This window comes from Antechinus flavipes, chromosome 4 (assembly GCF_016432865.1).
Source record: "Antechinus flavipes isolate AdamAnt ecotype Samford, QLD, Australia chromosome 4, AdamAnt_v2, whole genome shotgun sequence".
Taxonomy (NCBI): domain Eukaryota; kingdom Metazoa; phylum Chordata; class Mammalia; order Dasyuromorphia; family Dasyuridae; genus Antechinus; species Antechinus flavipes.
Window position 1 is genome coordinate 106151797 of NC_067401.1, and position 22060 is coordinate 106173856.

The 22060-nt window shown below is 43.3% G+C and overlaps 2 protein-coding genes across 2 annotated transcripts in view; both read right to left on the reverse strand.

Annotated features, from left to right (window-relative positions):
* Positions 1-687: 687 nt before the first annotated feature.
* On the reverse strand, positions 688-4467 carry ACKR1 (atypical chemokine receptor 1 (Duffy blood group)). The gene is made up of 2 exons (XM_051993705.1): positions 2554-4467; positions 688-1723 (listed from the first exon to the last, which is right to left on the reverse strand). The coding sequence occupies exons 1-2, from the start codon at positions 2572-2574 to the stop codon at positions 806-808; spliced, it is 939 nt and encodes a 312-aa protein (XP_051849665.1). The 5' UTR covers positions 2575-4467; the 3' UTR covers positions 688-805.
* An 86-nt stretch (positions 4468-4553) lies between these two features.
* CADM3 (cell adhesion molecule 3) overlaps positions 4554-22060 on the reverse strand; it is a 40605-nt gene continuing 23098 nt past the window's right edge. The window contains exons 2-9 of the mRNA XM_051993704.1: positions 14889-15029; positions 14154-14306; positions 11984-12121; positions 11507-11674; positions 11088-11178; positions 10200-10369; positions 7854-7979; positions 4554-7025 (exon numbers count right to left, since the gene is read on the reverse strand). Of these exons, the coding sequence (XP_051849664.1) occupies positions 6907-7025; positions 7854-7979; positions 10200-10369; positions 11088-11178; positions 11507-11674; positions 11984-12121; positions 14154-14306; positions 14889-15029 (1106 nt within the window). The 3' untranslated portion in view covers positions 4554-6906. The remainder of the gene's footprint in view (positions 7026-7853; positions 7980-10199; positions 10370-11087; positions 11179-11506; positions 11675-11983; positions 12122-14153; positions 14307-14888; positions 15030-22060) is intronic.

A 22060-nucleotide genomic window follows, 5' to 3' on the forward strand; every position in this document is an offset into this window, starting at 1 on the left:
CACACATGCTTTTAGGATTATTTCAACAAGAAAACAGGTATAATGGTCACCTCTAATGTGGTTTTCAGCTTAAAAATTGCTTCCTAGGAAGGGTCTTTTATCTGGCAGCTCAGGGGGGCTGAGAACTTAACTCGGGAGATCTGTAACCAAATCAGGGACTTTTAGGGTGGAATCAAAGCAAAGAATATGTGGTGGTAGCCTAATAAGGAAGAACTCTTACAGAGTCCCTAATATGCCTTTCTTGATTCTGGGCAGAAAAAAAATGGGAAAGAAAGAAGAGGTAACGAAAGGAGCAAAAGGAATATGAGAGCTTATTCAAAGAAGAATAAGTGAAGTTCAGAGGTTCGTTCCCACCATTCCTCCTCATTATGGCTTCCCCTCTCAATTTCTATTCCCTTGGGGTTCCCTAGACATCTAAACCCTTCCTATTTCACCTACTGAACTGGTTCCCTTAGGAAATGTGCCCCTAGTTCCTCTGTTTTAAATATTAAGACATTGATCCCAGAACTCAGGAGAATCTTTAGGTCTATCTGTCCTAATTCTGTGCTAGTCTCTATCCTGGAAGCTCATGTATGTGATGATTTCTCTTCCCCATCCCTCCAGGCAAACCTGATTGGTACAGGTTTTGGTAAGAGTGTTTAAGGTAGAATTGGGCCCACTATTGTGGCCAAATAAGAAACCATCAGCTTCATAGCAACATAAACTTTAATGTCAATTGGCAGCAGGGAGAACTGAAGCTTGCCTCCCAGGATGCCCAGATGCCAGAATAAGCCTGGGAGAGGTGAGAGGTCGGGGAAAGGAAGGTCTAGAGTGGGTTGACTGTGGGGGGCCAGGTGACATAGTGACAAAACAGTGCCAGCAGCAGTGGAGTGACTAGGCAGTGCAATATCCCCAAGATCTTTGCAGAATCTAACAAGAAATCTAGCGTCTGCTGGACAAAGCACGTTTTTATCACTAAGGCGTCTGACCTTACCAGGATATCGGACCCCATCACCACTGCATGAAGCCACCAGAACAGGAACCAGACCCACAGGACTTTAGCCCATAGCCCTGACCTTCCACCTCGTATCCTCTGTACTACCGATGCCCCGACCAGGCTCAGGGGAAGAATGAAGAAAATAGCAGTGCAGACCACAATATGGATCACACACCAAACCCACACATCTGGGCCGAAGGACAGGGTGCAGACTCCAGTGGTAACATCACTGGCCAGGGCAACAGGCAAGGCCATCAGCAGAGCAACACCCCACAGAGTCAGTGAGAGCTTGGAGAGCCATCTTTGGTGCAGTTTGGGACCCAGACAGATGTGCACACACAGCAGCAGAGCCTGGGCAAAAACGGAGGCATACCAGAGTCCATGCCCCACGCTACAGAGGATGATGTCTGGGGTGGGATTCAACCCTGGGGCCAAGATGGGCAAAACAATACTGAAGAGGGTACTGCCCCCGGCCACCTGGGCCAGGATGGCCCGGTCTGGGCTTAAGTGCTGGCAGAGAAGGGGTTTGAGGAGGATAAAGAGCAAAACCCCACCACCTAGGATGCCTAAGGCACTAGTAAGGGCAAAAAAGGGCAGCGAGGAGCTGTCTAACAGGGGACAAGAACGACAAGGAGCAGCCAAGTCCAGGTCAGCGTCAGTATAGTTGTAAGTGTCATTCCATAGATCCCACTCTTCTTCCAAACCACTGATGGTCAAGTTTTCGGAGATCTGAAGCTTGGATCCTGCCTGGGAAACATAGCACAAGTGGCCACTCAGAGAACCTTTTCATTCCTTCTTCCCACCTATAGTATGTAGAATGAGGAGGTGTGCAGGGAAAAGGAAGGAATAAGGCTGGGGGTGGAGAGGGCTGGGATTAGGAGAGTGATGGAGGTGGGTTAAGTGAGCAATCAGGGGGAAGATGGCAAGAAAATAAGGCAGAGGAGGGAGGATCAGTAAGAAATCATAATAGAATTAGGAGAGGAACATAAGTTCCAAGGGACTGGGGTCTGACAAAGAGGGCATAGAATTACGAGGATGTTCCAGTTCAAAGTCTAGATAAAGAATGAGATATTAATAGGGTATCCAAGGCTTTGAGTCTGTGAAGAAGAAAAGGAATAAAGGGAAGAGAGTGATGAGAAGGAAAATGTGTGAAGAGTGTGGAGTGACTGGGATGAGGGCAAAGATGAGAATGAGTATTTAAGAAAGGAAAGGTGAGAACAAAAGGACTGAGGACAGCAGAAAGTGAGGGATAAGATGGAAAGGTTCGAGAGGAGAAGAGAGTGAGGAATAAGTGACTGAGGAGGGAATGATTAAAAAGGATGAAAAGAGAAGGAGGTGAAGGTTGTGAAGAAGTAAAAACTAAAAAGGGAAAAGTAAGCAGTTAGGAAGAAAGGGCTGATGAAGGAAGAATGAGAAATAAGGTTTAGGAGGGCTGGGCAGGTAAAGAAGCAAAGAATGAGCATGGAAAGGATGAGCCAAAATAAGGAAAGGAAAGGAGCGAGAAGAGATGGGAATGGGTTAAATTGAAGTGAGAGAAAGAATGGAATGAGTCTTTGAGTCTTGGCCCACACACTCACCCGATGCAGACAGTTCCCCATGATTCTGGACCGAGCTCTGAGCAGACAGGGTGGGCCAGGAACAGAGCTGACAGTGTTGGTGCCTGAACCTCCGAGATAAGAGCTAAGAACTAACAAGAAACTTCATGGCCCTAGGGTAGGACTATAGGGTGGAGTCAGGATGGGGTGGGAGCAAGTGGCAGCATCTTCAGGAAGTCTAGTCCTATACCTAGAGCTTCCTGCTTGGGCCAATATTGAGCTGGGATCTGCAATTAAGTCAGGAAAAGGATGGGGACTGGAAAATAGTAATTCTCCTGAAGGGAGGTGTCGGGGAAAAGAATTTGGGACTTTCCTCCCAGAGAAGAGGGTTTGGACAAGGAAAATACAAAGGCATACTAAAGACTCAGGGAAATAGAAGGGAAAGAATGCCCAGTGATGTCCTCTGTCACTTCAACACTTTCAGGCTTCTTCTAGGGGAAAACTCCCCCAAAACAACCAAATAAACAACAACAACAAAAAAAAACAAGGAGCACTAAGTTCCTTTCAAACAAGAGAGATTGCTAGTGGCTGCCTGTGATTAGATGCATGTGATTATATCACCAGGAATGGATATGTGGATTGTGTCGGTTTTCTAGGTACCCTTCTGGATATATAGCACTGTGCCCGGAGGCAGCTGGGCATGAGGGTGCTTATGTGTGGGTGTGTCCCTGTGTATCAGTGTGAGTGGTATGTGTCACAGAGATGGGTGTCTGAGTGTTTCTTTCTGTCTGTTCAATGTGTGAGTGGGAAGGGATTAGGGGGATGACAGGCCAGAAGGAGGCTATTCTCAGAGGCAATTTTCCATTTTCCTGGGAGTTCATTGGGTTACTTACCCTGGGATGTCTAGCTGGAGGATTTAAGAATTTAAATTTAAATTTTAAATTTAAGGATTAAGGCGGAGATGAGAGAGAAACTTTTCCTGTTCGCCTGGCATCCTGGGGTTATGCAGTCTACTATGTAGTGATACAAATTCTAATAAGTAGGCAAATGAGTGAGCACGAGAAGATGCTATTCTTTCCCTGTAGATCCATCACTTCCCAATAAATGTCTTTTGTTTTTGGTGAACCTGTTCAATCCCACATCTTCCTATGGCCTCAGTTTCCTCCATTGTGATTATTGGACCAATTCTTGCAACCCTAAATACCTTTGGTCTCATGATTGGAGGGGTCTGGGATGTGAACGGTTGGACTCAGTGGTTATAGAAAGAGTAATAGTTTAAAGATGTTCAGGGAGTGTCCTGGGGTTTTGGCAGGACTCAGTTAAGGTTGCTTAGGTCCTACTCTGAGGTAGGGATGCCCATCTAAGATAGAAAATAGTGACAGTGGGGTGACAAGGTGAATTATGGGAAGGCTATCTTATACTAAAGTAGAGTTAGTGGTGTTGGGGAAAGTTTTTTTTTTTTTTTAATGCAGTCTTTCCACCCAGGTGTTCTACAAATCACAAAATTATAAAAGTCAGCCTAGGGAATCCTAGCTCATACTAGGTCATCTAGAGGCTAGAGTACTAGACTTGGAGTCGGAAGATCTGATTTTAAATTCAGCCTCATATACTTTAGTTGCTGTGTGACTGGTCAAATCACTTAACCCCAGTTTTCTCCTCAGAAAAACAGGGGTAATGATAATTCCTACCTCAGAAAGTTGTTGTAGGGATCAAAGGAGAAAGTGTGTGTAAAATTCTTTGTAAACCTTGAAGTCCTATATAAATATTACTTACTATTATGAAATGTTAGCTATGCCATTGCTCCCTTTCAAAAGCTCCCCCAGGACTCCCAAACTTGGGGATGGGAAGTTGCGAAGAAGCCACAATCCCTGTTTCTGCTCTGGAGCAGAAGGGACTCAGCAGACATGAGAGAAGACAAGCAGCATAGACCCTTTCTTCTGAAAGTTATTCTATTGCTTTGGGGGTTATTGTCCTGAGTTCCATCCTCCCTTCTCCTCCCCCCAACCATCTGGGCAGTATGAGCAAAACATGAAACATCCCAGTGACACGTATAATCCAGATATATTGAGGGGTGGCCCCTCTGAGATTAGCACAGGAGAATTAGAAAGGTTATAAAGATACACGATCCCCTCCCATCCCGTCCCTTCCCCTCCCACCTCCCTGGACAGACACACACAGCACGACAGGCCCCCCCTCCCCCGCCCCCCCGTACAAATATGGCTTCTGTGTATATGGACAGAGTGGTTCAGCTCGAAAGAGTTAGAGTTGTTTGTCCTGAAAGGGGATGCCAGGGATGGAGAGCCCAGCAGGGCTGGGGTCCCAGGATCCCTTTCTGTTGGAGGGGGATTGGGCCCCTGGTCTGGGTGTGGGGCTGCCTGCTGTGCCCAGCATTGGGAAGATTCAGAAGGGCATTTACCTGAACTGAAGGGAGTACACTTTGGCAGGGAGGGAGAGAGGTGAGTTTCCTTGCCAGGTTGCAAATGCCCCTCCTCCCCACCATTCTTATTGGGGCAGCTGGCACAGGCTGGGAGAAGAATGAGGGGAGTGCCAAAAGGAGTCCCGGGCCTGAGTTGGGGACAGGCCAGGAGCCCTAAAGCAGTGGGACTGAGCAGGGTGGGATGGGGGGGGGAGGGATGAGCAGACCTTGTCTCCATGGCAACCAGCTCAGGGCCAAGGAGGCAAGATGGATGATGAGAAGAAAGGGCGGGGATGCAAGGACAGGAGACCTCATCCCCAACACTTCTGGCCCATCAACCCACTGAGCAGACTGGGGGGGGGCAAGCGAGTGGGTAGTGAGGGTGTTAGAAGGTAGGTATCCAGGAGAAGCCTGGGGTGTGCATAGCAAGGACTGTGGCACAGACTTAGTGTCAGGAGAGGGGTGGGAAAAGGGATGTGTGTGTGTGTGTCCTTTGAGGGGGTGTATGGAAAGGGGGAAGGTGCTGAACAGGGACCCACCCTGAGATTCCTCTGTTTGAGGCAGATGGGCACTGGGAGGGTGACATGGTTAAGACTAGGATGGGGTATAATCCCAGGGTGAGGTATGTACCCAAACCTCCGAAAGCCCTTTTGTATGCCTTCCCACACTCATCATTTACCCCTGGGCCTCCCAAACTCTCTTTGTCTTGGGATCTTGGGCAGGGAACAACTCCATGCAGTTTAAGATCTTTCTAGTTTTTTTTTGTTTGCAAATGCGGTTGTTATATCTGTCTTTCTGCTGGGGGTAAGGGGCTTTGGCATGGGATGGCATAGGAGGGGAGGGCTGGTTGCTTTATAATGCCTTGGAGGGGGGTTGCCATGCAACAGTTCTGTGCCTTGGAGAGGAGTTTGGGGCCCTTTTATAGGGGAAAACAGGCTAAGTTTGTCCCCCAAGGCAATTCTTCTTCCACAGCTGACATAAAAGGAAGGAGACTGTATTTGTCCTGCCTTCCTTTCCTGGTTCGCCTTATTTCTTTCTCCCAGCCGTGCCCTGATCCCCTGGCTGTGCTGACTCTGAAGAAGGGGGAAAGGGGGGGAGGAGAAAGGGATGCCATATTATATAAATCTCGGGAGTTGGGGGGGAGGGTGTGGCAAGTCAACCTCAGCTGCTCTTTCACTACAGACTTCTTCCTTTCTTCAGGTCTTAGCTTCCACCTCTGAAGCTTCACTGACTGGACCGTTTTTCTAGTAACTGTTCCAAATTCCCAGCCCCTTTTCTTCGCTTTCAGGAGTGGGGTGGGGGTGAAGGGATTGGTCCAAGATAAAGTGGAAAGGCTGGCTTCTCCAGTACCATGATGGCAATGCCCCTGAGAACTCGAAGTTCCCAGAGCCTTCTGCTTCTCATACCTGGCCAGCTGGTTCCGAGCTATCTCAGGGGAAAAGCACCCTTACCTGGAGCCCAAGGTAGCATGCCCCGCCTCATTTCTGGAGCTGGCGCTCCTGTCACATTAGATTGGAAAAATTGCTCTTCTCTAGGGGATGGACAGTCCTGCAGAGTGGGCCCACCCTAATCTCTCCTTTCTTCAGACCCCTCAATTCTTTGCTCCTTTTCTTTTCCTCTCTTGATCCTTCAGTTTCTGCTCTCCCCTACCCAAGGGGCCCCTGCCCCCTCCAGCCTGGACACGGATTTGATTCTGGGATTGTTAAAAATAAAAAATAAACCCAAACGCAGAGAAGCCACAGAAAGGGCCGAGGGCAACCCTCTCTTCCCCTCCCGCCCCACCCCTCCCCATTTCAAACCGAGTACAAAACCTCGCCCAAAGCAGACATTCTGTACAGGGGGGCGGGCTGGGCTGGGGAGCAAGCGGGAGGGGGCGGCCCTGGGGTCGCTCTGTACAAGTCCGGGTTGGTGCCTTGGCCCCGGCAGGCCCTGGGCTGGGCCCCCCCGAGGGGGGGGGCGTGATGGACGGGCAGACACCCCTAGATGAAGTACTCCTTCTTGTCATCCCCGCCTGACTGCCCGCCCTCTGCATTGATGATGGCCGTGTCCGCGTCTGGTGCGTCATCTGAGCCTTTGGCCTCATGTGTCAGATACGTCCCTGGATGGAGACAAGGGCTTTTTCTCAGAAGCAGTCCCTGGCTTCCAGCACTCACTCTTGCCAGACTCCCCCTTCCCTGTCCTCCAGTCCTCCACCACAGATTGTGCACTTTCTCTCTCACCCTCCCCAACCTCCCCTATTTTCCCTGCCCAGACTTTCCTATCTAAGATTCTGTTTGGGTCTCTTACCTTCAGGACCCCCAATGCTATGGATATTTGTGGACTTAAGAATTTCTTTGGGAGTAAGATGGGTTCAATGTGCTCAAGGGTCCAGTTAAATGCCCACAGGCACTAGGACTGCCACTGATCTGCCTCTACAATCAAGCTACTGGTTACAGGTAACATTTGGGGAAGATGAAATTAAAGGGAAAATTGAGGGAAAAAATGAAAAGCAAGCAAAGGATACAGAGGCAGGGAGAAAAGAGAAATAGATACGGCTGCAAGATGAGAGAGGATGAAAAGGAAAAAAAGGGTTAGAGAGAAAGGGAAGAGAGTGCTCGTCATGGAGATATATGAAGGGAATTGGGAGGGGGGGATAAAAAATAGGAAGCTTGTGGCTGATTCTGCACAGTAGAACCCTAAAAGTAAGAAAAGCATGGGAACAGCAGCTGGCTGAGTGGGCAGGTTTTGTTTTATTTGGATGATCATCACCAAATTATCAGACGCTATTCTAGGGTTGGCAGGGACAGTGTTGGCAGTGAACAGCTCTTCCCTTTCTCCAAGTCATGGAGGTTCAGTAGCCTCGGGTGGTCTTTCCTCTAGCCCTACTCCCCTAACCTGGCTTAACCTTCCTCCCTTTGGCTCCCTTGGGTCTGTTCTGCCCCCTAACCTTTGTGCCGGATCAGGTAGTGGCCCAGGATGATGAGCAGGATGAGCAGCAGGAAGACGATGAAGGCCACGATTCCCCCAATGACAGCATGGTAAGTGCTAGAAGTTGAGATCACTGGGCTGTGGTCTAAGGGTGGGAGATAACAACATGGTAAGATCTCATCAAAGCTCCCCCTGTTCCCTATGAAACCCCTGGGTTGGGTATGATGAGTCCCAGGCAAAAGGCCTGGGTCAAGATTTATGTCAGGAGATTAGGGATTATGTCCTTGCTGTCTGTTTTAGGGCAATGTGCCTTGTGTTAGAGGACTGACTTTAATTAAGGGTCCTGGCTTTAACCATCAAATTCTATTTTTTCTTTTCCTACTGTGTTTCCATTGTTTTTCCATCTTCTCTGACTCTTGCTACCCTTGAAATCTGAAATTTAGGCCTGATTCCTCTAGATGACTTATCCTAACCTAATGACCTATAATTCTAAACTTGACAGGTAAGAAAAAGAGAGAAAACTGTTGTGAAATGGAAAAAAGACCCATAGAGGGAATAAAGAGGGAAAAGGGAGAAAGTATGGGGACCTCTATAGGAAGGCTGCTGTTACTTTATGAGGAGACAAACTTAGTCTTGCTCCAGTATAACTGAAATTGAAGGCTCAAGACTCCACACATACCCCTAGATGAGCCAAAGAACTTTTTGGTTGGAACAGTTTTCTCTCTGAAGATCTGGATCTGTCCTGAAAAGGGGAAACATCTCTTGGGAAGAGATGGCACTATCCTTTCACAGTTGCAGATAAAGTACTCAGGCCCAGGACCTAAAGGGGTCTGATATTTCCCCAGATTGAATGTAATCAATAGTAGATTTAGTTTCACCTCAGATCTAACTGGGACAGGATTTTTATTTTTCTGCCTATCAGGGCATTCTGGGAAGATAATATGTCTGCCTTCTGACTCTGATTTGAATGTTCCTCATATTCTTACAGAGCTAGTGAAGGTAGCAATTGTATTTGAGAATCATAAATTTCTTTGACTGGAAAGGGTCTCAGAGGTCATCTTGTTCATTCTCCTATTTCTGGGCAAGACTCAGACTAATTCAATTCCATAGATAAAGTAGTTTCTACCATTAATGATATTCCAAGAAGGGAAGTGAGATATTCCATTCTACCAGCAGGTTTCATTGTAGCTGATGAGACAGATTAAATCAAACAAGATTCATGCTGGCCCTATGGCAGTTTGTGGGAACTTAGGTTAGATGGGGGGAAGTTATCTTCATGGACCTAGTCACTTCGGGGAGAAAACTTTTAAAGTCCAAGCACTGTCAGAGTTGGATTAAGAAGCTTTGTGGGAAAAGAACTCTTTGGATCTCAGTGTATTTTACTGGTTCTTGGGATTATGTAGTAATCTTATCAATAATTGTCTTGAAATTGAGCTGGCCCTATGGGAGTGGAAATCTTGAGACTTTATGAGGAGACAAAACCTCTAGAATTCAAAGTTCTCCAAGGTAGTGAACATTTCCCAACTCCTCTTACAAATAGTTCCAATGAGGTTTCCTCTAATATCTTGAAAGTACCCTAGATCCTAACACCCCTATCTCTATTCTCATTATCTTTGGGACTTTATTGTTGAAGATGGCTGAGTCTGGCTCCTTGGCAGGACTCCATTGCCATTTAGACCTTTCAGAGAAGGGAAAGTTGCACAGATCTGGCAACTCTCCCACGCAGAGACACTCTCTTGGCCTGTTATGCTCCCTGAGACCTGACCTGAGTCATGAGTCATAGCTTTAAGTCAGAAACGCTAAGAAAAAGGCAGCTATAATCCTATAGAGATATAATTTTTCAGAAGTAACTTTGACTGTGCTTTAAATTATCATTTATCTCCCATCTCTTTCGGGGACTCAGTTTGTTTAAGTTTACAGGAAAGGGAAAAGTCCATAACATGTACTCCTAGTCTTGTAACATGACTGGTCTGAGTAAATAGCCTTCTGGTATGAGAAGAACTAGAGGCAGTCAAGAAAGCTTCATCCATGGATTATTGTCCTTCTTGCCAAGGGCGAGGATTGCAGTGAGAATGGTTCCACTTGAACCAATACTGTTGGGGACAATAGCCACCATTCATTCCAACAGGCAGATGGGAGGGAGACATTCCTAGCCCCTCCACTCCTCCTTATTATTCCTTACTCTTGAGCTTACCTCCTCAGCACTGACAGCCAACCCAAACTCCTTCCTGTATTCTATTCTCAGACTTATTATTGGAATGGCTGAGAGGAGCTAAAGGGGTGAGCAGTTAGGGTAGAAGAAGGCTGGAGATAACGTAAGCCAGTTAAGGAGGGGGTTGGAGGGTTTGGAATAAGGAGGGCTCACCGCTGACGTCAAGAGTGTAGTAAGCTATGTGGCTGCCCATGTTGTTTGAGGCTGTACATCGGTAGATGCCGCTGTCACTCTTGTTGAGAAATGGAAAGATGAGGGCACTCTCATGGGTCATCAGCAGTGGTGGCTCCATGCCCGTCTTCACCCACTCGTACTGCTGGGGGCTGTGGAGGCAGAGAGATCAGAGGGCTGCAGGGAAGAGGAGGTTTGAGGAGCTGTAGGAATAAAAGCCTGGGAGCAGGGGGAAGTCAACTTGTTATAGAGAAGGGGTTCAAAATGCTTGGGGGAGATTGGTAACATGGTGAGGGATTGGCACCTAGTAAGTGCTTGCTCTGTGCCAGGAACTAAGTGCTTTACAAATATTTTCTCATTGATCATAACAACCCAAGGAAGGAAATGGGCTTGGCAGCTTTCAGAGTCTGTGGCAGCTGACAGGGCTCCGAAAGCTACCTAGGGACAGGGAAGCAGTCTCTATGTGAGGAGAGGTCCATTCCTTCTGAAAGAAGGAGGAGGTCTCCTGCACACACTCCTGGGTTAGGGTGAGCAGGTGAGATGGGCACTTTCACCACCTACCTCATAGGTAGGTTTGTGAGCAAAGAGTTTCCTCGTTTCAAAGCATTTTTACATATATGCTTGTGCATTATTGTTAGCTTGTATAGTAGTATAGTACTATAATGGATATAAATGCCATCTAGAAGCATCAGAAACAAAACCAAAATTGTAGCTTTTGCTCTGCTGTTCTCTCCCTTGTAGGCAAAACATGCAGGATGAAGGGACTCATCAAACAAATTGGTGGACTTTAGGGAGCATTGATGATGCGACCTGTATGTAAATTTGGGGAATAAAGTGGGGACTAAGGTACCAGTTTCTGTTTTTCCTTACACGGGATTGCCATGACCTTCACACTGTAGCATCAATTTCTCGCCTTCTCGGGGATGTTGGGGATATGGCTTAATCATTGCTGTTGGTGTGTCTGTAGAAACACAACATAGGTCAGTCCAAAATTTCACACATCCTCTCTGAGACTCCCTCCCAACCCTTGCCCCAGTTTCCTTTGACATCTTGGTATCTCTCAAAATTTTGACTCCAAAATGCCTCATGTGCCTAATTGAGTCCCTCCCTTCTATATCACATTTTCTATTATTTCTAATTATTCTGTACTGTTCTCCATTTCTCCACTGGTCCTGTCCCACCATTTCGATTCTTTTCCTTGCTGCCCTGCCCTCTCCCCAGCTCCACTCTTGTCTATGTCTGGATCTCAAATGTGATCCCTGCTCCATCTCCCCAAATCCAGGACGTACAGAGGACTTCGATCCTCTGAGAGGTGGATCTGTCCATGTCTTGCAGAGACTTATGCTTTACAGAGCATGTGACATCAACTCCATCATCTTCCCGGGAAACCTGGAATTCCACGGAACTGCTCACTGTGAATGTTTTATTGTCATCCTCCTGAACCATGTTTGGTTTCCCTATAGTACAGAAAATGCACATAAACACACATGTGGAGAAAATAGAGTGAGTAGGAACATACACACAAACACAAATTATATGGGTACCATCATAATTGTGAGCCCTAACCACACAGAAAAATCCGAATAGAGACATATTTAGATGTAGAATACAAACATATATGATTATACACATTTGTGCATAAGCATACAAAACATCTGTTACTGTCCCTTCTTGCTACTTATATAAGGCTATCGCTCACCTGCACTTATACATACACACCCTGATGTGCACCCCCACAAACATAATATCGTAGAAGGAGTACTCACCCTTGAGCTCCTGATCACCCTTCCTCCAGCTGATCTCTGCAGCAGGCTTGCTCCCTTTCGACAGACAGGTAAGGCGGGCTTTCCCCATCTCCGGGATTGCAGACACATAGCCAGTGATTTGGGGCTTCTGTGGGATTCCTGCCATAGATTGGTGGGGGTATGGCCAGGATAGGAAGGAGAGGCACTATGAGTCTAGTTCTAGCCCTGTCACTCCCTGTCCTTGGGGATCTTACTACTGAAAGGTAATGTGATGTAATGGAAAGATCAATGAATTAGGAGTCACAAGACCCAGTTCTGCCATTAATTGTGTGTGACTCTAAGCAAAGTCATTTCACTTTATACTTTCTAATAACTTACTACTTCTTGATTTCTGTGATTCCAAGATAGTCTTGGATAAGTTATGTCACACACATGGGCCCACAGAGTCCTCCTTTGAACCCCAGATTATAAATACCAATCTGGGAGTAATGCCATCCATCTAAAGAGTAAGCTATCTATATAGCCTAGTTATCCAATAAGGGAAAGCCAGAGGTTGAAGGACTAAGGAAGTTTGGGAGCCTGCCAGTCTGGCTCAGATAGAGGCATGATTTCACAGAATTATTCTCTTTGAAAGATCCAAATTCTTTCTCCCAAAACATTAACATGAATCTCTTACTAGAAAGAACATCTCTGAGCTGAAACCTAAAGAAATGACCTCTAACAGAATAACTCCTAAAAGATGAGAAATCTGTTTTTTGGGGTTTTTGTTTTTCCTAGCTCCAGTTCTGTTATTGACTATTTGTATGTTATGGAGAAAGTAAATGATTTCTCTATGCCCAATTTCCTCATTTATAAAAGGAAAAGCTTGCACTAAAAGATTTCTAAATTCTCTTATTCCTAAAAAATAATGTCACTCAAAATTTTTGACTCCCAAATAAAGGTTGAATCTCCATCTTCCCCTGTTTCCCAAATTGGGGAGCACAAAGTAGAGCAGAGCCAAGGGAATGTTGGGAAGTATTTTTGCACTGGCAAGTGGGAATGGGTATTATATAGATAGAACTATAACTAGGAACTCACATGCCCTGGGCAAGTTCAATTACTGTGGAATGATGGAAAGTATAGTCAGCATAGGAGAATACTTGGAAATGGAGAAAATGGTGCTAAGACATGGGGAGAGTCATAAGGGATCAAAGTCACCTTGATCTCAATTGTCTGCAAGAAGACCTGGAAATTCCTTTGATGACTTTAGATCCCAGATGGTCTACTCCAGGTTATATAATGCCAAAAAAACAAGCAGTCTATTCCTCACAGAATTCAGCCCAGGTCCTTGCAATATAACCAACAGTCTCCAATCCATTCAACATAATTATTCATATATTATCTTTCTTCTTTAGCATATGAGTTCCTTCAGAGAAGGAGGCATATTTTTGCCTTTCTTTATATCCTTTGGGCTTGCCACAGTATCTGAAATGTAGTAACCCCTTAATAAATACTTGTTGACTGATTAACTAGGAAGGAGATGAGGGATGAGAGATGGAAAATAGAGAGAAGTAGTCTTTGGGAGAGAGGTGCTACAATATTACCATCTTAGTGAGTGCCAAGATTAAATAGGGGCAATCATTCCACACAACACAGACTACTGAAGGACCATGAGATAGCCAGTCAGTTAAAAAGCATGTAAATACTTGTTGCCCAATAGACACAAGCATATTAGAATGGAGGACTGCTGGAAGTGATAGGACAGACTGTGTTTCTTGGATGTCAGCGCCCTGAGACAAAATCTTGGTTATCTTCCCCTGGTTAAATATATATCAGAATTTTTCATTACCTAAATGGATAGAAAAGTTTTTGAACCACTGGTCTTGTAATATGAACACTAGGATGGCAATGAAAACACCTAAATTTTAGTTCCTGTTCCACTATTAAACATCTACATGACTTTGAGTGATTCCTTTAATTGCTGTGCCTTAGTGTTCCGGTGTCAAATGGGAATTAATAGAATTTGCCTTACCTATTCCAGAGGGTTGTTGTAAGGATCTAGTGATATAATGTATATGAAAGTGCTAAACAAGTACACGACAGAGAGGGAAAGAGGGTGAGGGAAGTGCTTGATGGGGCTAAGGAATTGAAGGGGAGAGCCTAAAATCTAGAGGGAATATACACTGGGAAGACTGGGATTTGGGCTCCTCACCAAGCACAGTGACGAGAGACTTGGCAGTGCGCACGGGCATGGTGAAGATGGAGCAGGTATACTCGCCCTCATCTGCCAGGGCCACCTTGCTGATACTGATGGTCAATTCGTTGGGGGTGGAGCGCACCAACTGGATCCTATTGTCTCGAAGTGCTGGGGAAAAACAGGACAGTTGGAAATCATATCCTCCACCCATTCCCCATCTCAAATTGTACCCTTAGCACTTTTCATGTCTATTTTCCTTTCCTAGTCCTACTTTCTTATCATTGGCAGAAAGGTGAGGATGGGGAAGGGAAGGTGTTGCCTTTGAACTAATTTTTTTTGAGGAGTCTTCAATTTCCTTTCTAGGATATCAAGAGATATATGATGAATTGAAAATTATCCAAGCAAAGATTGAAATTAAAATCAGGTGAATTGGGTGGGATCTTGTTCAATTCTGGATTTGTGAGCAGATCTTAGAAAACCAACCTAATCCTTTCCAGAGTCTTATAGAGGGAGGTCATTAGAATCATAATAGACCATGCATATTGGTTATTTCAGGTCAGACTTGCAATCCTAAAGTTTCTCCAAAATGAGAATAGGTATTCTTAAAAAAAAAAAAAAAAAAAAAAGTATTGAATCACTTTTGTTTCAGTCACCGAAAATAGTTTACTCCATTTCTCTTCCCCTCTGACCTCTAAAAATCATGTTCCAACCCGACCTTACTGAAAAGCATGATGATCTAGAAGATAGTACCTCGCTTCTCCCCAAAGTAGAGAGTCTGCTGAGCAGGGTTTGACCACTGTAGGGATGAGGAATCAGGGTCTTTTACTTGGCACTTGAGTTGCACGGTATCACCAGCCACTACTGTCATATCATATGTCCAGGGCTGACTTTCTGTAGGAACAAAGTAGAATCAGTTTCCTGTACATAACCACTGATCCTCAACTTTTGGGCTAATGCCCAATCCTCTTTCTTCTTTCCTCTCCCTCCAATAGACATCTGCATGGTGTATTTCTTGCCTTCTCTAGAACAATCAATGCTAGAAATTTAAGAGTATGGGATAGAAAGACATTTTTCTTGTTGAATTTCTCTGTACGGCAGATATTGAGGAGAAAATGCACCCTGAAAAGATACATTTGTTGAATGTCTGCTGAAAACCTAAATAGAATACAAAAACAAATTTCTATTTACAAGTCTGGGCACAACTTATATGTTATAGTACATTGCTGGACTACCTAACCTGAAAAATACATATCTATCTTATCTATGTCCCCTTCTTTTTCTACTCATATAACCTAGGTAAGTGCAGGGACCAAAGGATCTGGGTGGCTTCCATGACTCCAAAAGCCAAAATAAGCAAAGCTAGTCATCAAGTAGCCTAGCTCAGGTACACATACACAAAATATTTTAGTTAGCAGATTTGTTAAAACTGTATAACAAAAGGGCAAATCAGAAAAAAAGTGTTAGTGCATATGCATCTATTTCCCTAACAATGATCATTACTCCTAATTGTCTCCTAACACCAGTCTCTAAAAACGAAAATCCTCTTCCTCAATTCCACTCCGTATCTTTCTCTCCCAATCTAGCATCCTTAGGAAAGTACTTTTAAAAGTCATAGAAAAGGGTTTCCTCCTACTACAGCAGCAGAATGCATTTCTCATTACTACATTAAAAGAAAGGATGGGTGGAACAGAGACTAGAATTTAGACCTTCCAATTGCCACATTAAAAGAAAGGGTGCTTAAAGTATCCTTAAATCTTAATAGCACTGATTTATCCCCAGTATGATCCCCAATCTTCTAAGCACTAACTTCTTCAAACTGCTGGTTTGGACTTGACTTCCTCTGACTTCCAGGAACTCAAGGACTTTTTTGACTTTTCCTTCTCCACTCTCTTTATCTAGGAATCCTTGACCTCCTATTACCATAATGACTTTTTTCCACTCCAAACCCCAAAGCACCAACCCTCTCCATTATCTGCTGAACTGGTCTCATCTTGATCCAGAACAAAGGGGAAGAGAAAAGAGAATAAGCATTTATATAGTGCCTATTATATGCTAGATACAGTACTACTATCTCATTTGATTTTCACAGCAATATAGATAAGTTATTATCCCCAGATGAAAAAATTGAGGCAAACAGTGTAAGTAATTTACCTAGAGTCACACAGCTAATCTGAGACCAATTTGAATTCTTCTTCATTCCAGGCTCAGGCCTTTTGTTACCTTGCTGCTTTAAGACAATGAATTAGTTTAACCCAACATTGCTGTACCCTAAACCCCTTAAGGATTTCTCTTCCCCTTTTTTACATTAATAGTGACCATTTCAGAAATGAGCCTGGCTCTATAGATTTAACCTCTCACTGATATTACTTCCCTGCTATCTTAGTCATACCAATTATTTTTCCTTCAACCTACACTTGCATTGGATCCAAGCTCTTCCTGATAGAGAGGAAGGTACTCAGATATAAGGACTAAGTACACTCTTTTTATCTCTCATCCTGTCCAATAACTCATAATTCCAGGCCAAGTTTCTGTCTAGCTCCTTATGACTTTTATCTTGGACTGCTCTTTATTAGGAATCAAAGAATTTCAGTTAGAAGGGAAGTAATTTAGTCCAACATTCTTATTTGACAGATTGTGTAACCAAGTCTCAGAGAGGATGAGATTTCTTTAGCATCTCTCAGGAAGTTAATGGAAGGCCCTAACTAGAATCCAGATCATTTGACCCTGAATTCAAGGTTCTTCCATTAGAACATTATCACACACACACACACACACACACACACACACACAAATACACACACACACACACAGCAACATTGGAACCCCAAGATTTAGATTGTCACATTTTATTGAATGAACTGATTAGGAAGTAATTATAAGCCTCAAATGCCCCAAATTTATCATTTCCAAATTATAAGTGCTATTTCCTAGTAATAATGTCCCAATTTTTGAATAATAATTCTTTGATTCTTAGTTTCTTTGGAAGATATTTCCCTGGATTGTAGCTTTGTGAAATTCAAAACATCCTCAACATATCCTCCCTTGGAATTCTTTGCATTATAGCAGAGGTGTCAAACATACAGACAGCAGGCGGCCAGCAACACTCTAGAGAGCTTGCTGAACTAGATTAAAATGTAATTGGGAAATATTTAACAAAATAAATAAAAATACAATAAAGCATAGAAAATATATTTTGAAACAATCAATATGAAGCCTGCAGAGATCCTTATGTATGGATTTGTGGCTCCCATTTCTACTTGACTTTGATACCTCTGCTTTAACAGGGTGAAAAGCTGGGGATATAGAAATCTTTTCTATTGGAGCAAGGGGAAGAGAGAGAAAAAGTGGAATAGGACAGTAGCATAAATTGGTACTTAGGATGTTCAATATCAGGAAATCGGAGTCCTGGAAAAGGGAAAAAAGTGAAAGAATGACTTAGAGGGTTGGGACAAAGAGAGTGAAAAGGAAAGGAACAGGAAGGATATCGAGAAAGATTCGAACAAGGTAACCTTGGGCAGGATCTGAATATAATTTTACTGATCATGTTGCAGGGTCAGTCCAGACTTTAGAGCTAAGAAACTTGGGTGATGGGGCCAGGAGTTTCTAGTGCTTAAATCTTCTTGTCATTGAAGGAAAAGGAGAAGAAAATCTTTGCTAGAAATGACTCCTAGACACACTCTGTGTGTGTGTGAGAAGGAAATCTTTCTATGTGAGAAAGAAAAGGCACTTGAATAATAATGGAGAAAATTTTGTAAGATACAAATGAGAGAATCCTTCATGGAATTTTGGAAAGACAAGTAGAGTCCCCCTACAAGATGGTAAGGTGGTACATTACAAAAGAAGGTTAATTTTTATCATAGACACTTAGATTATAAGAGTTTGAAGGGACCTCAGAAATCACCTAATTCAAAATGAGGCCTTGAATAACTTGCCCAAGGGCATAAAGCTAGTTAGTTGTATAATGGAAACTAGAAACTAATTTTCTTGATTCCAAAGTCAAATCTTCCACTTTTATTCATCACTTAAAATAGCAAATCATAGATTCTGGGTTCTAAGGGACCTTGGAAGTCATCTAGATGAGTATTTCTTAAACTTTTTCCACTTGTGATTTCTTTTTGCTATAGAAATTTTTACATGATCTGAGTATATAAGTATATAAAATAGGTCTACAAATCAAACATTATTGATAATAAATTATAATTTTGCAATCTCCATGTTCAATTATGAGACTCCATAAGAGGTATTGAACCACAGTTTAAGAAGCTGGGATTTAGACCAAACTCTAGTGAAATAAGAATTCTTGATAGCATTCCTGAAAAAGTTATCCAGACTTTGCTAGAAGACTTTCAGTGATGGGTAACTTTTTAACTTTCCATGCAGTTACATTTTTGCGTATTTCTCATTTTTAGAAAGTTTTATTTATGTCCATCTTAAAATGCAGTATCCAGAAGTGGACACGGTATTCAAGATATGCTCTGATTAGACTCATTGCAGGTACAGTCTTATTATGGCATTTATCATTCCGGACATTAATTCAGACTAAGAGCTTTTTATTTACACCATTGACTTATAGTGATTTTGAGTTTTGTTAAATCCCCCACCTCCTAACTTGAAACTGTAATATATCTTCATCTCCCTTATCTTGTACTTCTGCAACTGATTTTTTAAACCCAGGTATGACTTTATATTTACTTGTGCTACATTTTATTTGTCACAGGCAAGATGTGAACCCAGTTCTTTCAGAATCCAATAATAAAATCTCTATTTGGTATGCTCTGATATCTAATTACCTCTCCCCTTACCTTAAATTCTTTCTCCCAAACCTGTATTTAAATTTCCAGTGCCCCAAGCAATTTTCTAATATTAACAATTCTAGTAGTTATTTAGATATAGATCTTTGTTTGGGGAGAGTTTTCTTATCGGTGATATCCTATACACGAGAATTACAAGTCAGGTCATACATAACATAAATGTGTGTGTGTGTGTGTGTGTGTGTGTGTGTGTGATTCTGCCAGTTTTCATTTATTTTTTCTTGGTTTTGTTTGGACCAGACCTGAGATTCATAAAGAATTGCCTCAGCTACTGAGAAGTTGATTCGCTTTGGTTAGTCCACAGTCAAGTACCAGTCAGGGACTAGAATGGAGCTTTTTGGATTCTTTGTGCTCCAACCTATTAGCTGTCCCTCCCAGCTTCCTATCATCTGCACACCTGGCAAGCATGTCATCTCTATACCTTCATCTGACTCACTGCTGGGGGGGAAAAAAGAAGATGAACAATAATGGGTCAACTATACAGATCTTTGAGGTACTCCAATAGAGACACTTCTCTCCAAATTGAAGGCGATCTTAGATTATCCTTTTAGTAATCCGATAATCTTAGATTATTATTCTTTTAAGTAATCTGATAATCTTATGCCCACTGAGCAGCTAGCTGGTTATTGTAGGTGATTTTTTTTCTCCTGAAATCTAGTCTTCAAATAGACTCAGGGCGAGGAGGTGAGGATGGGGAGAGTAAGAAAGAAAGAACCTTTATTTCAGATTCTCGGGCCCTTCAGCCGCTGGAAGCAGCCAATCATATGCAAGGCTTTTGGTGAGATCACCAGTTGCTAGGCAGATTCTAGTAGTCCTGCCTCCTTGAAATCTGCAGTAATGAAACCAATTGGCATTTCCCGCCAAATTCGGCTGCTTGGGTTTAGGGAGGAAGGGTTGAGATGGGTGGGAAAAGGAGCAAGAAGAGAAAAAGTAGAAAGATAGAAGAGGGAGGGAGGAAGAGTGGGGGGTGTGAGGGGAGGGGAAGATTGTGTGGGAAGAAAGGAGAGCAAGGGACATGATGAGGCAGGAGGAGGAGGGAAGAAGGGAGATACCTGGGGGAGATGCAGAAGGGAGTTAAAAGAGAATGGGAGGGAAGAAAAGAAAGTGTGGAGTGAGAGAAAAAAGGAGAAAGGGGAAGGAAAATGGGGGACATGGAGCTGAAGAGAAAGAAGGGAGGAAATAAAAGAGAAGCAGAAACAATAAGAAATGAGAGAAGAGAAAAGGAGATGGCTGAAGAAGAGTAACAGGAGCAAGGAAAGAAAAAGAAGATGGGCCAGAAAGGGAAGGAATGGAAAAAAAAGAAAAGAAAAAGAAGAGAGGGTGAAATATAAAGAGAGGGGGAGAAATGGGAAGAGAGAGCGAGGTAGGAGAAAGAGAGTCCGACAGGCAGGCAGAGAGACAGAAACAGAAAGACATGCAGAGAAATACTCAGTGAGAGAGAGACAGAGATACACAGAGACAGAGAGACAGAAAGAGAGACAAGACAGAGACAAAGAGAGGGGGAGGGCAGGAGGAAAAGAGAAAAAGGGAAGGGGAGAGAGCAAGAGAGAAGATCTGAGGATCTTGGTTTTAGGAAAGAGCCTGAGTGATCACTCCCTAAAAAGAATTTTTGTCCTAAATTATCCTAGGGTTGATCATTTGCCCTATCCTTACAGCCACCAAGGAAAGTACCATATAGAAAAAGGGAACAAAGAATAAATAGGAGAGAACATATCATGGGAGTAGTGCAGGATAGAGTAAAAAGGATTCTAGGAGTTAAACAGGGTAATCACAGAAGGAAAATAAGACAGGAGAGTCAAGGTTAAGGGGACAGGTGAAGAGCAAGAAAGAGGGGGAAAAAAAGGAATTGATAGGTGAAACCTGAAGCCCTGACTCTTTTCTTGGAACGGAGGAATAAAGGAAGCATCTAGGTTTGAAATATTTTCCCAATTTTGTGTCTTTTAAAGACATAGTACTGGGACCAACTGAGGTCTGTCCTAAGGATCAAGACAATATAAGAGAAATATACAGTCATCTTAGCATCTGTTTCATACCTTCTAAAGCATGGAAGGTAAAAGCAATAGATTATCCACTTACACAGGCACAGTCTGGAAATGATGCCCTAAGGGTTATTTAGGGGCAATATAAATGTGTTGATGAATATGAGAAAGGGAACTGCTTTAAAGGACTTGCTTAGTTTGGGAAATTCTTGATCCCTAGCTCCTTGTTTTGAAGTCTTAGGAAACACAGGCTGCATCCAAGACCAACTATATAAAGATATGGATAGTTGTAATCTTTCAGATAAAGTCCAGATTTCTTAGCTTGACATTGAGGACTCTACAATCTATTGTTAGCCTGCCTTTTTGGCTTTAATCCAGTACCCTTCCCAGCTACCCTTTCCCACCAATACTGTATGTTCTAGCCAAGATAAACTGCTTGGTATCCTCTATTCACAGCCCTTGTTTTCCCATCTCTATTTGATTGGAATGACTCTCCCTTCACACCCTGACTCTATCCCCACCCTCAACCCCCAGCTCTTCCTGTTGAAATTTTACGGCTCAGAGCAAATGCTCTCTTCCAGGAAGCTTCCTCTAATCTGACAACCCTCTCCACTTCCAAATGCTTTGACTGGCATATAAAAAATGCTGGCTGAATTGAATTGTCAGGTTTTCATTTTTAAATAAGCTTATAGAATCATTATATAAAGCAGCTAGGTGATTCACTAGTGCTTGACCTGGAGTAAGGAAGACCTGAGTTCAAATATGGTCTCAGACAATAATTAACTGTGTGACCCCTGGCAAGTCACTTAACTCTGGGCTGCATTATCCTCATCTGTAAAATGAGCTATAGAAAGAAATGGCAAACATTCCAGTCTCTTTTCCAAGAATGCCCCCAAATAAAGGCACAGAATAAGATACAACTGAAATGACTGAAGAGCAACAGAATTTTTCTCCTCAGTAATCTGACCCTTTGGTTTTACAGATGAGGATAATACTGCCCAGAGAATTTAAGTGACTTTCCTATAATCTTATAGGTAAACAGCAAATTGGGATTTGAATTAGTGCTTTTTCTACCATACCAGAAAACTGATCCTGCTTCTCACCCTTTTTCTATAATGAAATTATTTGTGTG

Bases quoted from the DNA above. Each gene is read 5' to 3' on its own strand.
- ACKR1 (XM_051993705.1), bottom strand. From the start codon at position 2,574: ATGGGGAACTGTCTGCATCGG. The intron at 1,724-2,553 runs GTGAGTGTGTGG...TATGTTTCCCAG, and splicing joins TGGGGAACTGTCTGCATCGG to GCAGGATCCAAGCTTCAGAT.